The 27,401-nt window shown below is 46.7% G+C and overlaps 1 protein-coding gene across 1 annotated transcript in view; it reads left to right on the top strand.

Annotated features, from left to right (window-relative positions):
- Positions 1-27,401, top strand: part of ttc28 (tetratricopeptide repeat domain 28) — a 300,074-nt gene that overhangs the window by 7,980 nt on the left and 264,693 nt on the right. The window contains exon 2 of the mRNA XM_061263292.1: positions 6,507-6,794. Coding sequence (XP_061119276.1) covers positions 6,507-6,794 — 288 coding nt within the window. The remainder of the gene's footprint in view (positions 1-6,506; positions 6,795-27,401) is intronic.

Below are 27,401 nucleotides of genomic sequence, written 5' to 3'. Positions count from 1 at the left end.
AACGAGAGGGAATGGCAGTCAGGTGTGGGAAACAATCAGAAAGTAAAACAGGTGAAACAAATGAATGAAGTGACAGGGTGACTACAGTGTGCACGGAGGTAACAAAAACACGGAAACGCTAAAACATAGAATACAATACATAAAAAACACAAATCCTAAGACAAAATATCCTTCATTGTACATAAAAATGGTCTGGGTCAAAAAATAAGAATGATAATCATAATAATGAACACCATAAGAAACAAACTTTTCGATGGAATTGTTCAGCTTAGCACAAGGAAACACTTTTACTTTTGTTTTTAATGGATTGTTATATTGCACATTCCCAGAGAAACTGATATCAAAAGTCCATTCCAAATACATATTTATTGCCAAAAAATGAAGAAAAACTACGTTTTTCTTCTGTTTGGTTAAAGCCACCAACAACAATGTATTGCATTTGTATCAATATTAAGTAGATTGGGTGTACAAATAGGTGTAGATGGATTATAAGTCAGCAGTATCATGCGTGATCTACAGTGCTCATACAAATGACACGTGGACTGACTACTCTTACCATGAAAGCCTCAATGTCATGTTTCCACAGTGAAACTTTCCGTAGTTTAGAATTAGAGAAAAGTGTGATTTTTGGCATGGTCTGTTGAGTAATTATAAAAGTAGAATATTTTCAATATTGTAGAATTATAAGTGTAACTCAGTACCTGTTATATAGACTTTATACCACATTTTTGGGAAATCTCTGAATAATTTTTGGAGGGCAGTGTACAGTCTAATATGACCGTGAAATCTAAATGAACCAACATTCTGTGCTTGTTGCTTTTTACTCAATGGTTGCCAAGCCAATTTTATGTTGCTTGGGTCAGACAAGCCTTTTTTCCCACTGTAAGAAGCCTATGAAACCAAGCAGACATTTATAATGAATGTCTGTGTTCGGGAGCTTTTTCACTAATGCACCCACACTGATCACATTTTAAACTCTTGGCACAGATGCAAGATCTTTCTCAGAAACCACATTGTTGGACCTTGGTCGTTGGTCATGCTCACCAGTTCTGGTGAGGTAAATCCGTTCAAGTTACAGGCTAATTCATATGCTGACTGTATGATCATGCTATCATAATTGTAAGGCTGAAGCAACATTTAAAGTCAATTGAAATTTAATTAAAGCTTTGCTTTTTCCTTATCAGCAGTGGGTGTTACATGGAACAGTCCATATTATTAGGAAACTTTGAAGCAATAAATTACCACCTGCATATTTACCAGCAGCCTCAAGTGTGATTTGTCTTGACAGTTGTAGGGCACCTGTGTTTTATACATTTTGGTCAGTGAGAGTTGTGCTAATCTTGCCATAGAAGTCTTTCTGCTGTTGTTTCACTTAAAATACTTAGCTAGCTTTTCTGACTTAGCAACAGTAACCATGGTAGACAGAGTTGAACAAGTTGCGTAAGGCTTGTGTAATAAGCTTTTAATGATGTGTACTGGACCACCTTAAGTGTTCATGATAGGTCCATTTATTTATTTTAAGTCATATATTTTAACTGTGTCAAATTGTCTCATAGCTGTAGGTTTCCCTAACCAGATATGACTCTCAGTCATTTTGTCCAAATCAAAGGAAAAAGATAAAATCATAGTTGGCAAACTCTCTTCTATATTCGCATTTAGAGCAGCTTCCTAGCCAAAACGGTGCAAAACAAAACTTTTTTCCAGCCTTGTCTACTGCACATATAAATGGATAGCAAGCTTAACTGAAAACAATACCATTGCCATTTCTTATAATAGTTAACTGTAGTTGTTCTTCATAAGTTTATTTGTGTGGCTGTGTTGTATCAAACGCCCTGACTTCCAGCCTGCCAGCCCCCCCCGGCCTGCAGCCCCCACTGCCCCCCTGCTGCCTGGGGCCTGGGACGGCAGGCATATGTAGCTTTGGGCCAGACATGCAGAGCACCATGGTGTCCTAATGTAGGTTTGTGTGTGTGTTTGTGTTTGTGTGTGTGTGAGTGTGTGTGAGTGTGTGTGTGAGTGTTTGTGTGTGTGTTTGTGTGTGTGTTTGTGTTTGTGTGTGTGTGTGAGTGTGTTTGTTTGTGTGTGTGTGTGAGTGTGTGAGTGTGTGTGTTTGTGTGTGTGTGTGTGTGTGTTTGTGTGTGTGTTTGTGTTTGTGTGAGTGTGTGTGAGTGTGTTTGTGTGAGTGTGTGTGTGTGTGAGTGTGTTTGTTTGTGTGTGTGTGTGTGTGTTTGTGTGTGTGTTTGTGTGTGTGTTTGTGTGTGTGTTTGTGTTTGTGTGAGTGTGTTTGTGAGTGAGTGTTTGTGTGTGTGTGTGTGTGTGAGTGTGTTTGTTTGTGTGTGTGTGAGTGTGTGAGTGTGTGTGTTTGTGTGTGTGCACATTCTGCGGTTTTATTCTCGTTGCCACTGCCAAACAGGGTGCGAAGGCCCTGCCCAAAAGCGCAGCCCCTCCCAGATTTGCCTCTTCAGAATGACATGTGTGTCCATAACATTCAGTACTGTGCTTTTCTCCTCTGACAGCCTCTGTGTTAGCCTGTGGCCCATGTAAACACCCCGGCCTGTTATCTGTGCCCTGTTCTCCCAGCACCCTGCCAATGCACACCTCCCAGCTTTTCTGGCCACAGGCAATTTTTACAGTTGTGTCCAGAGACAAACTCCAGAAAATAATGCTAAATTTTAGCACTCCTCTGAACTCAGATGGGTGTTCTGATGGCGACACGAATTTACACACTAACCCTAACCCATTCTCACGTACATACGGAAACACACTCACTAACCCATTCTAACATGACGTACTGTGCAGAAGTCTTAGGCAGCCTAGATTTTGTTATATATATGTTTATTTTTTTGTGTGTGTTAGTATAAAAGAATATACTAACAAAATATTCCAAATATTAGTTTTCCAAAATATTTAATTTTACAGAGACATTTTTGTATTTAATTTTTTAAAAGTTACATTTTACTGTAAACTACTTTTTACATAAAAACTTGATCATGGCTGTCTGAGATCAGAAGCAAGGAGCCAATCAATGTCTGAAGAAGAACTGTGGCAAGTTCTCCAACATACTTGGAACAACATCCCTGCTGATCTATACAGAATGTGCCTAAGACTTTTACACAGTACTGTACTTACAGAAACACACTCACTAACCCTAACCCATGCTAACATACATACAGAAACACACTCACTAACCCTAACCCATGCTAACGTACATACAGAAACACACTCACTAACCCTATCCCATGCTAATGTACATACAGAAACACACTCACTAACCCTAACCCATCCTGCAGCACTAAGATTAGCACCTTTTATGGTATATTACAGTGTGTACTCTTTGTTTTGTGTTCTGCAAGAAAATTGCTTGCAGGAAAGTAGTGACAACTGGTGTGTTTTGTAGGGCATGTAGTGAGCCTATAATTTGACACATGGTGGAAATGGATTCCATGAAAATTGTTTTTTACATTCAAACAAATATTACTTTCTGTGGTCTTGGCCCATAAATCAAAGTGACTCGGTGTAGGAGATTTGATTTAGGATCTTATTTCGCCTGTCCTTATCCTAACCTTATCTGTTATGAGCTAAATGGTCAAATAGATTCTAGATTGGTGCCCAGACAGCAGATGATGGAGTGTAGTCATAACGGATCTTGGAGAAGGAGTGTTAATCTTGGGTCAGGTTTCCCGTGTCAAATTATAGGTTGAGCTAACAGGCGAAACTGATGCTATATCAGGGTTTGTATTCACGAAGCGTCTCACAGCAGGGCTGCTGATCTAGGATCAGTTGTCCTTTGTCCATAGCTTAACCATATTCAGTTCAATTCAATTCATTTCTAGTGCTTTTTACAGAAGACGTGTGTGGGGTCGTTCTGGGGTTTGTGGTCAAAAGCCATAAAATACACTTCAAGTAACTGAAGCAACATTAGGCCTCCAGTGGTTGTAAATGTGTACATTACCTGTTTATCATTCTGAAAAAAGTTTAGGTTTTAAATATCATTTTGGGTTGGAGCTGGAGCGATGATGTGTGCAGCCTGGGACAGGCTCAGGGAGTGAAAGACCGGTACTATATGAGAATTGTATAATTGTGATTGAAAGCTGTGAAAGGTGTCTGTTCCTGCCGCATGTACAGCCTCTATGTACACAATGACTGTCACAAAGACACTTTGAGTGACAGCAGCGCAAAAAAAGCCGCAAAAAACATCAGGCCTGAACCCCCAGATAGCAAGCACTTGAGGTAAAAAAAAGTCCCCAGTGGGGAGAAAAACCCTCAAACAGTGGTGAGAAAAAAAAAACCGAATTAATGGGAAGAGATCTCGGCTGTAGAGGGGGAGCCCATCCTCTGCTGGCTGACGAGGTGTAAAAATAGACTTCTCCATTTGGGTGGCACGGTGGCACAGTTCTTAGCAATGTTGCCTCACGAGGGAGGTTTCGGGTTCAAGTGCGGACCCTCTCTGCATAGCATTAGCATGTTCTCATGTTCTAGCATGTTCTCACCGTGATTGTGCGGCCCATAGACATGTCGCCTCCAGTGCTCACTTCAACCTGACTGTCATTTTTTAAATACAGCTGAAAAAAGGAGAAATAAACAAGCTAAAAATGAGACTGACTCTTTATGAATGTAATCCCGGGTTCTGGAGTGATTCTGGATTCTGGGTCCATATTCTTTGACTCTGTGTCCCCCGGTCCGGTCAGCCGAGGGGTGCAATTAGTGTGGTGTTGCGCGAGGGTGTGTGTGGGGGGCGTTCCCGGGCGATCCGCTGTGCCTGTGCCCGGCGACGGCGTCGTCCCGCCGTGTGACCACTGGCCCCGCCTTCGGTAACCGCCGGTAATGAGCAGTTGGAGTCGGAGATGAAAACCGCTGTTCCCTGCAGTCCCTAAAACAGCCTCTCTCTCTCTCAGTGCATCTCGACCACTCTTGCCCTCGGTCTCTGTTTCTCCCTTTAGTTTTTTCTCTCACTTGGCCTTTCGTCTTTCTCTATTGCTCGCTATTCTCTCTTTCTCTTTGTCTGTCTCTCCCTTTCTCTCTGTCTCTCACTCTCTCCCTTTCTCTCTGTCTCTCACTCTCTCCCTTTCTCTCTGTCTCTCACTCTCTCCCTTTCTCTCTTCTTTCTCCCTCTCTGGAAGTAATTACCCCGTTGCTGTGCTATCCCAGAGTGCAGTGCACATACGTGTGTGGGTAGAGGCGTGGCATTTTGAAAGGACTGAGGGAGGATGGAAACTAGATCTTTTCCAAGAGCTCTGGCTCCCTCTCTCCCTCCCTCCCCTCTCCTGCTCCCGCGGAGGCTCCGGACCGAGCCCTCTGCTCCCAGGCAGCTCAGCGTAAATTGGGAGCAGACTCATGAGTCAGCAGCTGTCACCTAGCTCCGCCCTACGTTGCCGCTACGCTAAAGGCCACGTTTCCGCGGCCACCGATGTGCAGTTTTGGCGGTTCAGGCATCTGCTAGGCTACTCTTACCCCCCCCCCCCCACACACACACTCTCCTGCTGTTCCCAGGGGTTTGCCTGAGAACGGATATTTTTGGGATTCTTTGTCTGAGCTCTGAGCCTGTAGCAATAAAGCTTCTCACAGAGGAGGGCTGATCTGGGATCAGGTTTACCCTGCTCACATGTTAACCTTATGCATCATGAGCTGAAAGACCAGACTGATCCTAGGTCAGAATTTTTAGTTCTCATTTCAAGTTTCTGGTTTATCAAGTACACTTATCACTGTATTTATTATAATTAAATAGTACTTTCACGATTTACCTTCAACCTATCCCAGCATGCATTTGATGAGAGGCGGGAACACTCCCTGGACAGGTTGCCAATTCATTGCAGTCACCATTTTGGGGAGAACCGGCTCATTTGTAACAGTTTTCTTCTTCTATCTCTAACTTCTTACTCAATTACTCCAAGGTAACGCGATCAAAAGCAGTGAAATTTAACCACAAGGAGCACACTTAGTTTGTCTGTTTAGTTTGGTTCGAAGTGATCACATCCAGTTTATGTGCAATTTAAACAAATGTAAAGGTTGTCCGGTGTCACAATTATGAAGTATGTGTGTGACATTTGTAACAGAGGTGCGGCACAATTGTAACAACGAAAGATAACTGCATATCCCCATAAGGCACACATGTTACAACTGTGCCTCTCATGACTTGCTGTTTCATTCCTTTTAAATGTATGCGAGTAAGCAATGCAAGTCAAACATATGCCGTCTTAAAAACAGTATAAATTGTTTGTCTCTCTCTCTCTCTCACGCTCTCATTCCCTCTCACTCTCTCTCTCACTCCCTCTCCCCCTCTCCCTCCCCTCTCCCTCCCTTCCCTCTCTCTCCCCCTCTCTCTCTCTCTCTCTCTCTCCCTCCCTCCCCTCTCCCTCTCCCTCCCCTCTCCCCCTCTCTCTCTCTCTCTCCCTCCCCCCTCCCCCCTCTCACCCTCTCTCTCTCTCCCTCCTCTCTCTCCCCCTCTCTCTCTCTCTCTCTCTCTCTCCCTCCCTCCCCTCTCCCCATCTCTCTCTCTCTCTCCTCAGTTTTCGATCTTCGGGCCGCGTGCGCTGGGCGGGGCGGTGCGGGCGGCGGTGGAGGGGCCGGGCCTGAGCAAGGCGGAGTTCATGGAGAAGGTTCGGCGGAGCAACGAGGCGTGCCAGCGGGGGGACTTCCACGCAGCGGTGCGTCTGTACAGCGAGGCGCTGCAGGCCGACCCCCAGAACTGCATCCTCTACAGCAACCGCTCTGCCGCCCACCTCAAACTGGGCCAGCACCAGGTCGCCCTCGACGACGCCATCAAGGCCCGCCTGCTCAACCCAAAGTGGCCCAAGGTAAGCTAGCCCCTCCCCCCTCTCTGCTTGGAGGGCGGAAGGGACCGGAAACTTCCGGTGCTCGAGGGCAGAGAACTGCTGCTTTTCCACCCTCCCTTTACGAAGGCAGTCTGGCCAATCAGTAACACTAATTTGAGGGAGAAACGATTACGGTGGGCCAGAGGTGACGGCCCCTGGGGTAGGGCCATGTGACAACTCTGGGGTGTATGCACTGCTGGTATAGTCGTTAGGGAAACAGGCTTTTCACCTCGGAGGTTACAGGTTTCACTCCCTGACAATGCCCTTCTGCTGTACCACGGAGCAAGCTCCCTCACCTGAATTACCTCACTGAATATTAAGTAATGTAAAAAAAATCATATTCCTGATGCAGCATTGAGGCAAGCCAAAGGAAGATTCATTCCATTCCATACACAATCGTGATGAGTACCATGTACCCACAATGCACTGTGCCATCTGAAAAAAACACCAGGGGCTCTTTACAGTCGCATGTTTTTCACCTCCTTGCTCCTTTCCTTGGTTGCGGGGGGGGGTGGGGTTGGGGGGGAAGACAGAAGAATCTAAAAACGTGAATTAAGCAAATGGAATATCCTTCAACCATCAGTTGGAAGCCACTTCAGCTAGAGATGAGGCAGACGTGTGGTGGATGGGGAGAGGTGGATCCACAGGTCAATCATTTATGTCAATATTCAGAGAAACCTCCGCCAAGATGCGTTCCCGTTTTCCAGCTCAAGAAATCTTCGGGAGCCTCCTAGCTCCGGCTTCTAGCTCCTAGAAGGAGCATTAAACGGACTGGAATTCCCTTAAAGATGGTGGACATTGATCGATTTCCGGGGTCAGGCGAGGACTAGGGAGAGAAGAGGTGAGGAGTAAGCGTGTGGAAAGAGCCCGGGGCCTGATGGGTCCTCAGGATGAGGGTTCAGGCGTCTCTCATCGTTTACGCGCTGAGCTAAGCAGCAGGTGCCCGGATGCTAATGGGCTCTCAGTAACAGCTTGGCAGCGAAAGCGGGACTCTCTGCTTTCTTGGCCGGTGTTTAAACTGAAATAGGTTTACCGTGTGTCAGCGGGACTGATTCACCGCCTGACAAAGACACGGAGGGGTCCCTGGAGTGTGTGAGAAGCTGGTTAGCGGTTAGCTGGCAGAAAGCGAACGGGCTTAGCGCAAATGTGTGAACTGCTTTCTGGATGCTTGAGCTCCCCTGTATCGACTGGGGCAGAATTATACGAGTGTGCAGGGAGAATACGTGGTAAATTTACAGTCGCCAGAATGCGGAAACTCTGCTCAAATTCACATCCAATGTGTCTTCCTGATTGGATTGAACGCTTGGATTGCATTTTTTTCAGAACCTATCAGCCCCCCACAGAGGGGTTCTCATAAATTCTGCTTGACTTGTGGGGTGTCATTAGTGCCTGTTTAGCCTCCATGCACCTCAACTGTGTAAACCCCCCACCCTCCCCACTTCGTTCTGAGAATCATTGACATGCTGTTTGGCTGATTCATTGTGGGGAATCTTCCAGGGAGCGGAGAAAGGAAAAGTAGTCAAACAAAAACACGGAGAAGATAAAAACAAGAACACTTTACCATGCTACTCTGCTGCTGTGTGTTTTTACCGAAAGCCTCTTCACTTAAGCTGTGAAGGGGTGGGCAGCTGGTTTTAGTCCCCCGGTGGCGGTGGGGAGTACTGCAGCACAGCGGAGGCCGTGACAGAGCCCAGAGTGTTTTGTGGGAACGCGGCGGGCTGCGAGTATTCAGCGGCGGCCAAGCCCTGCTTCCCCTGGAACAGAATGGGAGGAAGCTGTGGGCGTGGGGGTGGGGGGTCGCTGCAGGCCGCCGTGTGTGCATATCCTGCGCTGGCCTGTGTTCCTGAGGACAATAACAGCACACACACTTCCCCTGCGTGCTTCTGGGGCACTCCGAGTGTCCGCGCCAGCCTTATGTTTAACACTTTTCTGCGGCTGAACACGCCAAGGAAGAACCAATGAAGAACAGCCGGAGCCTTGTCCGCATACTGTTATGATGATGTTGATTGTGAAGAAGAATTATTTCAGTTATTTATATCGTATTACCAGGCCCTCAAACTGGATTACCGCATTTTGGATTTCATCTTCAAATGAAAGTTTTTGCACATGTAAAAATGTATGAAATCATAGTTTTTTTATGTAAAGGAGAAAAAGTAACTATGGAAAAACCTAGTTTTTGTTTAGCTGTTTCTGATGGCCATAATTTTTTATATTGTCGAGTGAAAGACAGAACTCGACTGAGATTTCACTTTAACTCTGAGCACGATTGAAAAAGAAACCAGAACTTTTATAGACCCACACTGGTCTCCCCTGCCTTGGGTCGGAAGGTGGCCATCTTGGTACGGCTGAGTTTCCCCATCAGTATTTCTGCCAAGCCGTGTCGGAGACTCGTATTAAAGCTGCTTTTTGTCTTCATTTCCTTCATTTGTGCTTTAGTTTGTGGTGGAAGCGTCCTGTGTGGAGTGAGTGATCTGTACGAGGTCGCACTAGCAGGGGAGCCTGGTTATTAGCCTTAGCATTCAGCATGGCAGGGCCGTGTTGGCTATAGAATAAGGGGGAGGGGGTGGGGGGGCTGTGTATGTTTTGGAGGGGGAGGTATGTCTGAGATTGTGGGTCTTTTAACCTGCATTGTAGGCCTCCTTCTTTTCATTGTTGCTCCTGTCTTTGAGAGTTTGTGTGTGCGTTGTGTTTCTGTGTATACAGTATGTGTGTCTGTAAATATGTGTCTGTGTGTGTATATCTCTGTATGCGTGTACCCTTGTGAAAACGCATGCAAGTGAACGGGCAGGCCTTTCTGTTTGTGTGTGTGTGTGTGTGTGTGTGTGAGTGTGTGTGTGTGTGTGAGAGTGTGTGTGTGTGTGTGTTTGTGTGTGAGTGTGTGTGTATGTGTGTGAGAGTGTGTGTGTGAGTGTGTGTGAGTGTGTGTGTGTGTGTGTGTGAGTGTGTGTGAGTGTGTGTGTGTGTGTGTGTGTGTGAGTGTGTGTGCCAATTCAGTCTCTGAGTGACAACAGAACAAAGTGTGAAGTGTCTGTACAGAGAGGTGCTCTGCCTGGATATGCGTATAAGAGGAGGGCAGCTCTTTATGATGGAATGAATGCAGAGAGATAGAGAGGGGGGAGAGAGAGACAGAGAGCGGAGAGAGAGATGGAGAGGGAGAGAGAGGGAGAGAGCAGAGAGAGAGATGGAGAGGGAGAGAGAGACAGGGCGGGAGAGAGAGGGAGAGGGAGAGAATGAGGGAGAGAGAGAGAGAGTGGGAGAGGGAGAGAGAGAGTGAGAGAGAGAGAGACAGGGCGGGAGAGAGAGGAGAGAGAGAGAGAGACAGGGCGGGAGAGAGAGTGAGAGAGAGAGAAAGACAAGGCGGGAGAGAGAGGGAGAGAGAGAGGAGGGAGAGAGAGAGAGGAGAGAGAGAGGAGAGTGGGAGAAAGAGGGATAGGGAGAGACGGAGGAACCCGGCTCTTTATCCGGCTTTTCACTCCATCTTCTGAGGACCGAGCTGAGAACTGCACCAGCTGCATCCTGTGGGAACGGCTGTGTGTGTGTGTCTGTGTGTATTTGTGTGCCTGAGTGTACTTAATATGTGTGTATGTATGTGTGTATGTTTGTAGGTGTATGTGTATGTGTTTTTGTATTTGTGTGCTTGAGTGTGTGTGTGTGTGTGTGTGTGTGTGTGTGTGTGAGTGTGTATGTGTGTGTGTGTGTAGGTGGGGGTGTTTTTCTGGTGTTTTAGTTTTGCCCCATTGGAGCTTCATTATCCTGGGTCAGTGCATGCGGCCGTCTCTAATGAACTCCCAGTAACTCTCCGCTATCCCAGAAGGCCGAGCTCTTCTGCACGGCTTCACTCTGCCTCAGCCGTCGCCCGCCTCTCTCGGCTCTCTTTTGTGGCCCCGCGGTTTCCGCGGCCCCTGTTGGCAAAACAGCCGCGCTCTGTGAAAGAGTGATCCGGCAGCAATGCCGCTCACAGAGGCCCCGGCACAATGGCGGTGGGGCAGGGGCCGCTGGCGGTGAAAGACCCAGGGCTGTTTGCCACGGTCGGGGGAAACGGCGGCGTTTCAGCGTTTTCTCTCCCCGTTGGCATGAGAGGGCTCCCTTTCTTTTGTCATTCATGCGGGCCGCCGCGGCAAAGAATCACTTTTCCTGACGGTCCCATTCACTGCGAGAGGCCCGCGCTCCGGAATTCCCCCAGAAAGCCGCCGTATTGATTGGGGTTCACTTTTGTGGCGGCCGCCACCCACTCTTTTGTCTTGTGCCTAACTGTCTGTTCCTCTGGTTAATGACTTTGTAGAATAGCGCAGGCTGTTTAATGCGGGGATGTGACTCACAGCTCCCCTCTAGTGGCACTGGGAGGTACTACGCCTGGTGCGGTTTGAGGCCCCATGAGCCCCTGGAGCTTAGAGCAACCTAGCACCTCTTACCACTTATTTCAGTCCCCTGTCTGTCGGTCTGCATCTTGGGCTTTTCCACTGATCAAAGGCCACCTCTGTGGGCTGAGAACTGCATGCTGTTTTGGGGCAGGAACCCTCTGGACTTTTTATGAACCTGGAGCTCCAGTCTCTGACCCAAAACGCTTTTGTCCGACAGTTAAATCATCGGTGGAGATGGGGGCCCCCTACCGTCAAAGCCCGAAGTGGGGGGTTGTGGGGTGTGGGGGGGGGGGGGGTAGCTCGTATTGACAGTGAGGCCCTAGGCCCTTGTCTAATTTCTCCCTCTCTCTTTTCTCTCTCTTTCTCATTCGCCTTCCGTCTCTCCCCCTCCCTCCCCTCCCTATTCTCTCCAGACTCATTAGTATGAGTATTAGGCGTCTGAAAACACAGACGTTTTACCCACACGCATGGTGGAAAACACATGTGTTTGGCAAAACAGAATTTGATTGTGGTGGGGTAGCTGCTGCATTTAAAACGCTAATTGTTATTTGGCATACTGATTCTCAATTTTTCATGTCTTTTTAGTCTCTCTTTTCTGTTGTTGTTTTATTATTTTGTTTTGCAGTTAGATTTAGTGTCCATGTTTGGCAGGGGTAACGGGAGACGGGTAATGATCCCCGCAGAGTCTCGTCTTTGACAAAAGCAGCTCTTCGCTGTAGGCAACTGAAAAAACCCACTAGCTCATTTTCCCCATGGTGCACTGGGCCCAGCGATTTCCCCCCCCCTCCTCACCCCTCCGTGGCGCCCTGTTTTTATAAGCAATATTCCGACCACAGCCGGTTATTTCCCCGTGAAGGCAGTGGTAAAGTGTTTTTACATTAACAGCACGCGAGGCCCAGAGTTAATGAGAACCTTGCAGATGTTCCGACGGGCTGTCGGGAGACGATTTCGCGGCTACCGCACATCCATCCGCCCGGGTTACGTGCGCACGGGAGAGCGACGCATCAATTATCGATCTTCGCCTCGCCGTTTATGAGTATTGATGGTGATAAATGCGAGAAACCGCTACCGTCAAACTCCTGGTGATTTGCGCGATTGCCTTCGCGGCTAGCCTGACACCGTTCGCTTAAGAGCAGGCTAAGCTTCTTAAAAGGATTAACCAGTGTCAGGTGGGATGAGATCACAAACCGTCATCACCTATAGTACATCATAGCCGTCTTAAGTTGAGTAGGTTCTGGTGCCAGACCTGCACATCTTCATTACATGAACAACTGTTTGAAATGATAAGGGTTGTGTTGTGTTCTGATGTAAATGGTCACAGCTAAGAATGGGTCATTTAACTGTGCCATTTATATGTAGCCTACACCATTAACTATATAGAAATTCTTATACATTCAAAAGCAGTTGTGTGGGCCTACAGTTCATTGTGTCTGTATGAATGGGACAGCTAAATACAACATGACCCAATTTTAGCTGTGACTGTAAGAACACTTTGATGAAATAAGTGTACAAGTGCATGTGCTGAAATCATGTGAATGTAATTTCAAATCTATGAAGCAAAACAATAGACAGGGTCTAACCTCAGAAGGACAGAGACTATTTTGAGCCACGTGTCAAACAAGCATACAAGTGCATCAGTCAGCTGTTACAGATTAAATTTCCACTTAGGTGCACAAGAAGACTGTTGGCGCTATGTTTGTCTGTTTACGCTTACGACTTGTCGGTATACCCTGCCGAAGAAGCCAGTGTAGATCAGTGAATATGGTTATGCTGGTGACCACCAAACTGGAACCAGCTGTACCAACATGGCCAAGTTAATCAACCAGTATGGATGTTATCACCACGGAGACCAGCATAAACCAGCACTGCCCAGTGTGGGCCAGCAATAGACCAGAATTAACCAGTTTAGAACTCACGCTGAGACCTGTATTACAAAGCAGGATTACGGATGTGGCTGGCTATCGGCACTGTTGGCTGGATAACTGCACCCGGAACCCTCACAAATCTGGAACATGGACTGAAGTCAAAAGAGCTGTTCCAGGTTTTACTCAGTGCAGTTATCCAGCTAACTCAGCAGGCCTGCTTCCTGATACAGGCCCCAGTCCTATGCGGTTTTTTCAGACGGGTATCATATTAGACAATAAAGCAAAATGTCCACCAAGAACACTGAAATAGTCTGAGCTTTTCTTTTCCTTTTCTGGATGTTTTAATGGTCAACTGTGCTGTCGGTGCTGTGAAACCTATGGATGTATTTTCTGTTGCATTTGAATTGAATCTTAATTCCAGGAAAAATAATGATTGTTATTTATGTTATTTCATTGTACGTGTGCGCGTGTGTGGAAAGCAACATATGAGAGAATGAGTTCCTCACAACTAAGCTACAATTTAAACACCTGTCTACAGTACAGAACTGTGCCATTGTGCCAATCCAAATGAATGATAAGGTCATGGATTTTATAACAAAAAGGCCTGTTTATAAGTCTTTTGTAAAGATTAATTAATTTCATTATCCTAACCCGCTTATCCTGAACAGGGTCACAGGGGGGCTGGAGCCTATCCCAGCATACATTGGGCGAAAGGCGGGAATACACCCTGGACAGGTTGCCAGTCCATCGCAGGGCACACACACCATTCACTCACACACTCATACCTACGGGCAAAATAGACTCTCCAATCAGCCTAACCTGCATGTCTTTCGACTGTGGGAGGAAACCGGAGTACCTGGAGGAAACCCACGCAGACACGGGGAGAACATGCAAACTCCGTAAAGAGAGGCCCCGGCCGACGGGGATTCGAACCCAGGACCTCCTTGCTGTGAGGCGGCAGTGCTACACACTGCACCATCCGTGCCACCTTCTTTTGTAAAGATTATTTATAAAATGTTTTTTTCTTTAATGCAATTCCACAGTCCAAGATTATCGCCATCATGGATCCTATTACAGTACTTGTAGTATTTTCTTCCTTACAGTGTGAGCAACATTCACATGACTTGGTAAAATCATGAAACCAAAACACAAATCCTAATGTTGATGGAGATAAAAAAAAGACATCCATGTTTTACTGAAATAAATATGATTGATTTTGTGTGTATTTATGACGCAAAGCCCAGTGGTGGTGGTCTGTTTGAGAGTAACGCATGACCGTTGCAGTTGCAGTATGTAAAATGTACACCAGAGGGCAGCGTTGTATTCCATGTCGAGATGGTGTTCCCTTCCGTAATGTAGTTCCTTTGAACAACTCCCATCTGGGAAAAGAAGAGGAAAAGAACGGTTCTGTCCAGAAATGTCTGTAGCAGTCATTAAATTACAGCCAAATGTATCATTTTAAATCTGTGTGCACAAAAAAAGAAACAAACAAGCCCCTGGCAAGTAACCCTGTGCAAAAGGGTGTGTGCATGTGTGTTCGCATACATGTATGAGCAACTGCTTTTATTTGTTCTTGCACTTGTGGCATAACAGCCATGTTGCCGTCTTGGGTGGTTGCAAGCGTAGCGTAATACCAAAGTTAAACTTCAGGAGCACGATCTCAGGTTTGATGATAATGTAACACAGCACAGCTCTCTTGCAGCATAACGTCCTGGTGACTACTCAACATGCGCACAAAGCGCTGCTTTTACCCAGAGTGATATTCCTGCCCGCCAAACCATCTGGAAATTTGACGTGGAACACATCACTTAAGCGCTTTAGCAGGGAAGCACCGAGCGAGACTGCTGAGAGACAGTTTCCCTGTTCCTCGTCTATCCGTCAGATCTCCATAAACCTTCCTCAACAGCAGATAAACCCACACAGCGCTTCACATACGCGAAGTGAACAGAAAGATGGTAGCAACAATGTAAAGTCACATAGCCTTCCGGGCTTCAGATTGGGTAAGGGGTGACTGGGACATTATGTAATTTTGGGTGTAACTATTTTTATTTTATTACAAAATATACAGTATAGGGGTAGACCTTCACTACATATTTTGTCTCAGGCCCAAGATTTCATAGCTGCAGCCCTGTGTTGGTCCACCAGTGTTTGTGATTCTGCAGGACGGTCCTCTTCCAGGAAAAAAACGGTCAAGTTGAGTTTATTTGACAGAGGAAAATGCAATCTTGAGCATCTGTCAAGAACATCTCGTATGCTTGCTTGGCTCAGATCTGTTGACTGAGAAGGCCATGACGTATGGGTGTCAGTGTATTTATTCTCAAAGCGTTGGGCAGCTTGTAGCGTAGTGGTTAAGGTAAATGTCTGGGACACACAAGGTCGGTGGTTCTAATCCCGGTGTTAGCCACAATATGATCCGCACAGCCGTTGGGCCCTTGAGCAAGGCCCTTAACCCTGCATTGCTCCGGGGGAGGATTGTCTCCTGCTTACTCTACTCAACTGTACGTCGCTCTGGATAAGAGTGTCTGCCAAATGCCATGAATGAATGAATGAATGTACTCATGCTCTGTAGACTGGGACACTCATCCTGAAAACCCTCTCCTTCCTGGAAGGATTAAGTGCTTTAAAACGGGGGTGATGATGATCAGTCACTATTGTTAAGCAGCAGTTCACCGGGACCTTGCCTTCTGGGGGTATGAGTGCGCCTGAACCATGCCAGGGAAAGGCACACATTATGAATCCACTGCCACTGAAACCGTTTTAACTCCGCTGTGTGAGCAGTTGCCTCTTATTGATGCTCTTGAAGCACTTCGCTTGAGTTTAGTTCAGATTTATTTGGACGGCACTCTCTACAAAGAGCCAGTGTCTGATGGGTCTGGACAGGTTTCTGGGCCCAGGCCCCCGAGAGCAAGCCAGAGATGATAGTGGAAATGAAAAGCTATTAAGGAATTGGGAATAAACAGTGTGTACATGGCTGGCCCCTGGTAGTAACAGGGCAGGCAATTTAAAGTGGTGTATGAAGAGATTTAGGGTGCATAATTTGAGGAAGCGCTTTGTGTGTGTGCCTGTGTGTGCGCCAGCGCATTCATGTTTTTCTCGTTACATTTATAAGCAACTTCATCTAAACCTCGACGCTGGATTGTAATTCTGGTCTGCTGCACAACTAGATTGTACATTAGCAGCCTTTTGGTGTGCACGCGGTATAATGCGGCTCTCCAAGATATTCGGCACACTTGAAAGCCGAGCGCGTCACATGATTTGTCTCGCTAATCGCCCAAATTAAGCAGATAGCCGTGTTCTGAGCTCCTTAAGAACGGGCACAGCTCGAGTCACGCCATCATTAAGCTACTACAATCCACCAGGCAAGTAAGTAATTCTGATATATAGCAGCCCTGCACAAAGCACAAATCCTACGTGCTTGTCTCACGGCTACACAAAGACTGCTTTGAAAATTTAAGACTGCTGTGGTGGTGCAACAACGCAAAATCCAGGCTAACAACTCATGCGTTAGACTAAGCTGTCACGCACTATGTAGTCACTTCAGGTTATTTGGGATTATTTTAGGGGAAAGCAGGACGAAAACAGCCCATGTTGAGATTAAGAGGAATGCTTTGTTAGAATTCGGTACCCTTGTCACGATTTTCAATTTGTGCACAGTTTTTTTTTTGAGGAAGTTGTTTTATACAACATCAATATGCGCGTCTGCTTTGCTTTGACTAAGATGTCATAGGCAGATGTGAGCGCAGTGTGCTGTTTGCGGAGGGAAAACAGATCAGCAAACAGCTTTACAGCTGGATTACCAGTTTAATGTGTTTGCTGAAACGACATAAATGAGTGCCGTTCTTAATCTTGACACTGAGAAGAACCATCATAGCCTCCTTGGCAGTGGTGGGAATCTATCACCGCGTTTGCCCGTTTTGGCTGTTAAAGCCGCGGGGTAAGGTTGCTACCGACCGCGCGCCGGCTTCTGGCTTGCATATGACACGGGGAGCTGGGACCGTTTGTCGGAACATTAAATCGCTGTGGCGTTTTGGCGTTTTAAATCCCGCGGCAGGCAGCGCATATTTGTACAAAATCATCCCCATCGGGCTCCAGGATTTCACCAAGTCAGCTCAACAGGCACCAGTGATTACAATACATTATTGGCATTTGGCAGACGCTCTTATGCAGAGCGACGTACAGTTGATTAGACTAAGCAGGAGACAATCCTCCCCTGGAGCAATGCAGGGTTAAGGGCCCAACAGCTGTGCGGATCTTATTGTGGCTACACCGGGATTAGAACCACCGACCTTGCGTGTCCCAGTCCTTTACCTTAACCACTACGCTACAGGCCGCCCTGTGTGATGGTGTGCCGTCACGCGCCGTCTCGCGGCTCCGCTCCCAGCGCCAGACCGCCACTCCCCGTAAAGAAAATAGGCAATTATCTAATCCGTCAATATTCAGAGAATCCTTTCCATAAATGCGCGAATGAAAGCTGCTTCTAAAAAAGCTGCTTAATGACTCAAAACAACCTCGAACTGTCTGCGCTTTTGTGTGAGAACAAAGTAACCTGCCAGTCCTTTCAAAAAGCATGAACAGGTGTAGAGTGGTTTAATTGGCGGGGGCAGCTACAGCTGTCATGTAGGAGAGTTATTCAGAGAAAAGAAACGCGTAACATACATAACCTGCTCATAAATATTGATTTCCACTGCTGTACATGTGGTAATGTGGTATCTGTTGTAGCCAAACTCATTTTCGCCTCTCTTCTGGCAACGATTTAAGGGCGTGTGGTGTCGGATCAATTCTCTGCAGACTTTTGCATAGTCTCATTTTTATGGACGGACTCACATCAGGTAGGCTAGAGCAGGGGTGCACAGCCGCACTTGACATTATCTAAAATGTCAGGCCACATAAATAATTGGAATCGTGTCATGGAAGCAAACAGTGGCACTTCCCATTGCTTCTCAAATAAATGGCCTTCATGGCCTAACATGGCGCGGGAATGGGTGTATGGCAGGTTTTAATTTCCACCAGTTACCCTCGTGCAATTCGCTAATTAGCTACGCTAATTAATGCTGGTGTACTTACACTGGGAGGCGAGAACGTAAGCTGCCATTCACGGGCTCATCAATAAACGTAGCTGAAATGCGAGATCGTGCGAGACGACCGGGCTGTTTGACTTCAGAGAGCAGAAGTTCACATGAAGCGAAATCCAGAAACGGATTTGGCTCCTCTCTGTGCCCCTTGACCCCATCCCGTTCGACAAACTAAAAGAGCTCAGTCTAACTCCTGCGGCCCCGGCAGAGAAAGAGCTTGCGCTGATTAAGATGACCAAACCCACTCATCTGTGAACTGCGATAATAAGGCCAGAGAATGGCCAATCATTAGCATCCACTTCCTCGGTGTTCTAAACCCCCCCCCCCCTTACGTACTCACACTCGCACACCCGCACACAGTTTTAATTAGTTCTGGAAACTGGTTTCTTATGGGATGTGCTTAATTGGTATGAAATTAATTGGGAGCCGGTGCTAATTTCGAGGCCGCAATGCTCACTGCAGCGACTGACTCTTCCTGCAGAGTCTGCAGAAACGAGGAGAAACCCGCGCCCCAACATCTGTCACCCCCTCCCTCCCAACTCCCCACACACACACACACACTCACACACACCTACACACTCACACACCCACACACACACACCCACACACCTACACACACACACACACACACACACACACACTCAAACACACACACACACACACCCACACACCCCCCACACTCACACACACACACACACACACAAACACACTCACTCACTCCCTCACACACACACACTCCCTCACACTCACTCTCACTCTCCCCACTCCGTGTCAGAACCACTCCACTCTCTCAGTGAGGCAAACTCACTCTCACTCTCCCCACTCCGTGTCAGAACCACTCACTCTCTCAGTAAGGCAAACTCACTCTCACTCTCCCCACTCCGTGTCAGAACCACTCCACTCTCTCAGTGAGGCAAACTCACTCTCACTCTCCCCACTCCGTGTCAGAACCACTCCACTCTCTCAGTGAGGCACTCTCTCCTCTGCACCGCACAGGGCTCCTGCGTTACCCGGGAGACAGACCCCGTGGCACGGGACGTTTTCGTGGGATGGCTTCCCGTAGCTCCCATCCGTAATTGGGAGCTTCGGAGGGGCTCCCTGCGTTTGACAGCGGCAGGGTCGCATTGATCGCGCGCCTTTGATTGCGCGGCGGAGATGAGAGTGTGTGTCGGCTCCGTCTCTCCCGTCTGAGAACGGCGAGGAGAAGCTCTTCAAAAACAACGCTGTGTGATTGAGCGATGTTGGCGGCGCACTGCCGCCTGCCGCCTCCCAGTCGTTTCATGTTTAAGAATCAGATGCACAAGCGAGTCAGACTTTTTTTGGGGGGGGGTTGAGGGCATTTAAGGTTTCGCAGGATTGATATATGTAAGCTGAGCATTTCCCACTTCCTTGTCGAATAGCAAGGTGACAGAAAAACCAGCCTCCCCTTCCCACGTTGTAAGCAGTCACACACCTGTCCCCAGAGAGTCGTGATTGGCTGGCGTGGAGGTCGAAGGAGGGTGCCCCAGACAATAGGTATTTGTGTTAGCGGAGGTTGCGGGACAGGGGAATTTAATTAGCGGTAATTGTAGAGCGCGCGGCGGCTGTCATGGCGACGAGGCCTTTGTTGAGCGCGGCCGGGTGACTGCAGAAGACTCCGCTCACAAACGAAGGGGCCATTGTTTCCGTTTTTGCGTCTTCCTTTTTCTTTTTCTTTTCTTTTTGTCTGGGCGAGAGCCTGGTGCCGCGCTTGCATGGGAAAGCCACTGATCGTACGATAAGTAAAAAGCAAGTGGCCAAAACGCATTATTTTCTGGTCTTGTCGAGAGCTATGTTTGAGAGATGGTGCTCACTAGCGCCTGGTGCAGTTGGCTCCAGTACAGGTGTTTCAGTCAGTGGTAACAATACAATAAAAACAAAATGTTTTCCCCCCAAAATTTAAACTCAATGTTTTTTTCTTTGTGTAATGTCTCACCATGTGCGGATTTGCGAAGCTGTTGTGTTATTTGGATAATATAGACATATGTGGCTGAATCGCTGTCAAGTCGCTGTATCTAGCGTACCGCAGAACGTTATGCCCATGTATGGGTCTCCCTTCTCTGTCACTGGCTTCAGTTTGTGCAGCATGGCGGTGCTCAAAAACTGCACTTATGTGCTGTCAAAACGGCTAAAAAACATTAGCCCACACTTGGTCCATAAACCCGTTAAGGCGATTGTGTACGCCGCGCGAAGGGAAAAGACAGAAGAACCAGACTGCTGATGAAGCACGCTACGATGTGACCGAATGAGTGGCATCTTTAAAAGACATTTTTTAGGTGTGAGAGCCCAATAGGTTAGGTCATGTTTAGCTGCGTGATCTGTTTAGCTGTTTGCCAGGGATTGGACTTGGACCGCTAGTGGAGTCATATGTTTACCAGAAAGAGAGATGCAGTGTTTTTTGGCTGGAAATGTGTAAATCTCGGTGGGGTTATGTAGATCTGGGTCAGGTACATTGCGATTCTTTAACTATTTTAAACCTACAAGTCTTATATATTCCGTTTATGTTAATGCTCACATGAGACTCTGCACTCTATTTGCACCATTACAGCTTCACCTAAATAGATTATAAACAAACCTTGAGAATGTGTGCGATTCCTTTTTAATGAATAAATAACTTATGGGCTTCTGGGGGTAAAAACTTTCGAGGCAAGGCCAATGAGTACTTTGCTCATTTTATTTATCCAGCTCGGAGCTGGTAAAGTCAATGTTTGTTCACTTAAATAAGTCACGTTGCTGGTAAGGTCAAGCTGTGCGATTTTGTTTATAGTTTATTATTCAACCTGAAAGGAACAACCTGAACTGCCGGATGTATGACATGGGGATCTGAAGCTGAGTTTGGTAATGTAACTTCTTATCATAGTGGAGGTAGAGAATAGCCAAGTCTACTTTCATTTCTATTGTAAAAGTACATTTGAACACAACCTTGTGACAAACGTGAATTGCTTTGCTAAGTAACTGTGGTATAAGCAGTCAGGACTACATCTGCACTGTGTGTGTGTGTGTGTGTGTGTGTGTGTGTGTGCGCGCATCGGAGCGGGGTGTGGCTGCTCTTGGGCGTGTCTGGGGGGAGTGCCGCAGTTTGTGCTCTCTCTCTTTCTCTGGTTGCGATTAACGGCCTAGCGGTTCTGTTTGAAGGAGTGGGCTGCCATTTGCTTGTTGGGTCTGACTGGGAGGGTTTGGGGGGGTGGAGGTGGTTCAGCCAATCCCGACGCTTCCTGGTTCTCCCACGCACCACCTCGATCCCGATCGGGTCTCCGCGGATCGCGTCTAAAATTAGACCTCCGCGATTCTTTGTTCCTGCGCTGAGGCTAATGCTGTTTGACAGCTCATCACAGTGGCAAGTTTTCCTGGAGTTTTCCAGACGCTCGATGGGAGAACTGCACCCTTTCTGCAGAAACTTTCTTTTTTGGGAGGGGGGGGTTCTCTTGGACTGAAAAGGGACGGCCTTGTTTCTTCATCTTCCCTGGTTGTTTGACAGAAGGAGATTATTAGGGTACATGGGTGATCAGCGTAATATATAGCTTTGTACCACCCACCGCTGTCCCTATACTATCATTGAAATATGATAGTATTTCTGTTTCAGAGAGCATTTATGTATAAACAGACAATGTAGGTGGCTAACTCACCAGCATGACTCACCCTGCCCACATGGAAACAGATACCAAAATATACTGAAATTAAATAAATGCAGATTGCTGTAACATTACACAAAATATACATAATACAAACATTTGCAGCTTTCAGATAATTTATAACGTGCATTGTTGTGACGGTTTTTCATTTCTGAGAACGGCCACATGTTTAAAGCACATCGCAGCGCGGTCCGTTGCGTAAGGGGGGTATCGTTCGACACGCTAGCGTGAGCTTGGGCAGCGTTCGGTGCGGTCCCTCTGTCTGCCTGTCCGTCACAGTTCCATGACAGCGCGTTCCTGCGGAAGCTTCCGGGTGCGATACCCGGGGGTGCGCCCGCCGAACCGTCCTTTAACAGAAGTCTGAAACGACCTCGCTCCTTTGAACAGATACTCAAACTCGCTTGTTTGCGTCCGGTTTACCGTGTTAGAACCGGGGTTCTCCCGGCGCTGGCCCGATCCCCTCCCTTGACGTGAGCCGGGCCGGCGGGGGAGAGCAGAGAGCGCAGCGCTGACGGAACAGCGGCGACCGCTAATGACGGGGTACGGGCGTGCTATTTCCAGCCCGGGGCAGAGTTAATGAACAATCCAATAAGTGATGCGTAATTACAGGGCAGGGACTGGGCGACGCCGGAGGGCCAGGCCCGGTTTCGCCCAGCGGCTCGGAGTGATCTTCCTGGGGAGGGAAGCGGAGCTGGGACCTGCAGGAGAGCCACTGCCCTGACCTGGGGAGTTAACCCGGGAGAGCCACTGCCCTGACCTGGGGAGTTAACCCGGGAGAGGCACTGCTCTGACCTGCGGGAGTTAACCCAGGAGAGCCACTGCCCTGACCTGGGGAGTTAACCCGGGAGAGGCACTGCTCTGACCTGCGGGAGTTAACCCAGGAGAGCCACTGCCCTGACCTGGGGAGTTAACCCGGGAGAGGCACTGCTCTGACCTGCGGGAGTTAACCCGGGAGAGCCACTGCCCTGACCTGGGGAGTTAACCAGTCAGGTGGGTGCTGGGGCCTATCCCAGCATTCATTGGGTGTGAGGTGGGAATGCATTCTGGTCAGGCATTTTCATAATGATAAAGACAATTATAGGGGTCTTACATTCTGATTAAAAATTATAGTAGGGCCTATTATGGTTCATCTCTGAGAACACAGAAAGGAAAACATATCTAGAAAAATAAATTAAATATTATAATTGTTTTAGTAATATATTTTTTTCCAGTGCATGGTTTTAATTCAGCGGCTTCTTCAAGGCCGAACTGTGCTGTCTTTCCCTCTAATCCTGTTCTGATTGGTTAATGCAGCAGGGCAGGCAGCTGGGGTCCTGTAGAGCCAAAGGAAGACTCCGGATCCCTCTGTTAACCCTGGCCCCCTAATTGTGTAATTGGACCAGTTTTCGCGCTCAATTAATCCCAGACCAAGTGCTTAAGTGACTGGGTAATTGATGGCTGTTTTGGCGGACAGTGATGGTGAGCCTGGCTTTGCCTTGGACGGGCTGTATGAGCTACCTTTCTGTCCAAAAATGGTGTAATATGCTGTTATAACACTCTTATAACACATTACACTGTGTTGTAATACTAACATTCCGGAAGGTACCATTAGCTGGTGGGTAATCGAATCAGACTTGGAGACCTGTGGTTTTGTTGAACTTAATGTCTTTAGTGTAATTGTCATGATGCCACCATTTTACCTGCCTTACTGCACAGTTGTGGTACAGGTAATACAATTCTTTCTTATCACAGAGCTGAGGGATATGTTTGCCCAAAGCTTTAGAAAATATAATCAAATCTCGGTGAAAGTCAATAAATGAAATATATGGTCCAAATTTCACTTTGATATGTACAGGTTTTGATATAACAATGCAGCTTTGAAATATTGCAGTGCTCTTGAATTCCACTCCCGCAGAATGAAACCTGAGTGAATAATATGCATTACATTTTGATTGTGAAGTGCTCCTCTATTGTGAAGTTAAAAAAGGAAGATGATGAATGTTTTCTGTTCAGTGTAATCTATCCACTGTTTCTGTAATGCTCTGCAGACACTTGAAGTTTCTTAGGAAAAAATATGAAGATCTCCTATCTATCATGGTGCACCATGGGTATCATGCATTGTGGGTAAAATATAGGGCAGTTTTTTTAATCCTATAGCTAACTAGGGGAGGTCCATTGAGAATATGTTCCTCTTTTTCAAGGATCTCCTGGGAGAAATGCCAGAGAGAACAATTGCAAGTGGGGAGAGTGAGAGGGAACAGGGGTAAAGCACCTGGAACTGTTTTTTTAGGTTAAGGGTCTTGGTCTAGGTTGTAGTCGGATAACTACCATCGAATCCAGGAACTGTTCTCAGATTGGTGCACTTAAGGCCTGATCAGCGAGTGTTGCTGTGACTGACAACAAGCAATGGATGGTTGCAGCAGCATTTAGTTAATACTCTGGGCTACTGGAGTGCATTTATACTGTTGCTGGACACCATTTTAAGTGTTGACAATTCGGGGGGCCAAAGGAACCTTTTTGTTGTAACTACAGGTGGCTCTGCTTGGTATCAGGAGACTTCCTGTGCTATATTACAGTACAGAACATCCACTGCTACAGTAGTGATCTTGGTTCCATCCCTTAAAAATGAATTTCAGAAGATGCATTTAATCGGAAATGGAGACTTAAATTTAAGGGCCAGTTTCACAGGCACAGGCCAAGCCCAAGACTAAATTCAATTCTGAATGGAAGTTCTCCACACAAAACTCAATTTAGTCTTGAACTAAGCTTAATCTGTGTCCATGAAACTGACCCTCAGTGTTACAAACACTGAATTGAAGCCAAACCCTAACCCACCCACCAGTCTGGACCTCGAAAGTATTCACGTTAGTGACAGATCGCGAGAATTTCTTGGAGAAAGGGCTTGCAGCCAACGACACGATTGCGTGAACGCCTTCTGTTCTCTACCACCCCTCAACTGCCTCACAGATTTCTGGAACGACTCTCTGAAGGGGGACTGAGATGGAGGGAGGTAATTGAATGTGACGCCGTGTCCTCCGTGGCAATGAGCCAAGCACAGGTTGAGTGAGGGGTCCCGTATGAAAATGTCTTGTATATCAAATTACAATATTCTGTGTGAAACGCTTTACAAGGAATATGCTAATACTTATCACTGTACATGTTCTACATTACTATGGTGTAATCGCTACTTTTATGCTTATGTTGTGGAGTGTGTTGACATTATTCTCAATATAATATTACATTGTTTCACAATGAATATTTACAATGGATATTTAGATGTAAGCTGTCAGCCTATGTTTATATGTGTTTTAGCATCTGGTTTGTGTGAATGATGCTGGGAATATGACTAATAAAATCCTTCCACACAGTGTGATAATAAACCTGTAATGCTACATCCAGCAGTCGCTGATATTGGGTATTCTGAGAGACATAATTGGCCACATAGTAGGATCAGCCGCTGCTCTCCATCGTAATCTCGGTGGCCGCTGTGATCAGATTTTACACGGAGAAGCCAAATTGAGCCTTTGGATCCATAGCTGGGTAGTTGTGGATAGTATGAACCTTCTTTTATACAGATCTACTGTCTTTGGATCTACTACTATCATCCCCTGGTCTGAACTTGGGTATCTGACCGAACGTAACATTTACGGAACCATATATCTCACCTGGTTATGAAGCTGCGACTGTTTTCTGACGTTGAAGTTTGTTTCGGGTTGGTCTCTGACTTAGAAATGTAGATATTATTTGCTAAGCTGTAATTCATTGCATTTTGTAATTTCTGAATGGCATGAACACTTTAATTTAAGTCTTCAGTCATGTGTATGCAGTAAATATTTTTTTCAGATATTTATATAGGACTAGTAAAAATAGGTGGAAATTGGCCTCTAGGGGCAGGCAAAGTGGAAAGGGGTAACACTGAACATTTTACTGTGTGGCTGTCAGTCCTCTAGTCACCTTACTCTCCACCAAGGTTTTGATGTGATCAGTCCTGGGTAAAATACATAATTGTTTTTGATTCAAATACTTTTCTATGCTTATTTGATGTAGCAGAAATGAAATGAACCTATGAACCATCTCAAAAAGTGCAAACCCCCTCTTCTGGTCCTGTTCGTTGGCTCAATTGTACCAGGCAAGGCCAATTAAACACGGAAAAGTATTTGAATCCAAAACCGTTACGTCTGGATGTGATTCAACCATTTTATTTCAATTCAGCCTTCAGCATCAAACGTTTGTTTTCCGATTCTTAGACCTGTCACTCGGGTAAGCTCACCAGGCTGGGAGAAAAAGAAGGGTGTTGGACAGCCTCTCAAAATTGTATGACGTATTGTATGCCTCTTGCGGACGTTTGATTGATCTCAGCCATATTTGTCTGTCTCGACCTGTCAGAAGTCTCTCGGCTGGGCTGGGAAGAGTATGGAAGGCCTCTCCCACTGTTGCGGGCTTTGTGTTCTAGCGGGGAGTGCTTTCCCGCTCTTTTTATTAAGGCGCTATTGATTGGGCTTTCATTAAAGAAGCGGACTAATTTCGCACAGACCATCACGGCTCCTCTGTTCCAATCTAAATCCATCCGTCTTCAGCCCGTGTAGCGTGCCTAAGTGCAGGGCCACGCTGCAGCTAATAAAGACGTAGCCTCACGTTATGCCCAGAGGCCCGCCAGCCATCGCTAAGAGGGATATTTTCTTCCTTCTAATTTATTTTACCTCACTCCACTCGGGCTGAAGCACAACGTTGCTAAAATTGTAAGAGACCTTTTCACATTTGCATGTATTATTCAGCTGTGACGGTAATAACTCCTTGAGAAAAGAAAAATATTTTTAAATATTCATTAAAATATTCACTCAGTTTAAAATATTAACTCGGCAGTCATTGTAAAGCAAACGATGTTAAGAATGCATCATTTGGTGAGTGTCCTCAAGGGCAACCCACTGTCACGCCATGCATTAGGTGCCCTGTGTGGTGGCTATGGTTGGGGGTTTGATACCTCTCTCTGGTTGGGGGTTTGATACCTCCCTTTGGTTGGGGGTTTGATATCTCTCTCTGGTTAGGGGTTTGATACCTCTCTCTGGTTGGGGGTTTGATACCTCACTATGGTTGGGGGTTTGATACCTCCCTGTGGTTGGGGGTTTGATACCTCACTATGATTGGGGGTTTGATACCTCACTATGGTTGGGGGTTTGATACCTCTCTCTGGTTGGGGGTTTGATTGCTCCCTATGGTTGGGGGTTTGATATCTCCCTTTGGTTGGGGGTTCATACCTCTCTCTGGGTGGGGGTTGATAGCTCCCTTTGGTTGGGGGTTTGATACCTCACTATGGTTGGGGGTTTGATACCTCTCTCTGGTTGGGGGTTTGATTGCTCCCTATGGTTGGGGGTTTGATACCTCCCTTTGGTTGGGGGTTTCATACCTCTCTCTGGTTGGGGGTTTGATGGTTGGGGGTTCATGCCTCCTATGGTTGGGGGTTTTAAATGGTTTTAAATTTTATGGCCATTCTTTCACTAAAGTATTAATGTAACATATAGTAGTAGAATATACAGTTTTTAAGCATTCAGTGTTGCTTTATTATTTATTCAGTGGCTGAATAGATCAAAGCTGTAATTATCTTACTGAACCCTAGTTGTTGGTTCGGATGGGGAGAAGGGAATTTTTGCAGAAAGTGGAAATG

This window comes from Conger conger, chromosome 12, assembly GCF_963514075.1.
Source record: "Conger conger chromosome 12, fConCon1.1, whole genome shotgun sequence".
Classification (NCBI taxonomy): domain Eukaryota; kingdom Metazoa; phylum Chordata; class Actinopteri; order Anguilliformes; family Congridae; genus Conger; species Conger conger.
The sequence above is the reverse complement of the archived record's forward strand: the minus strand, read 5'-3'. Positions and strand labels throughout refer to the sequence as shown.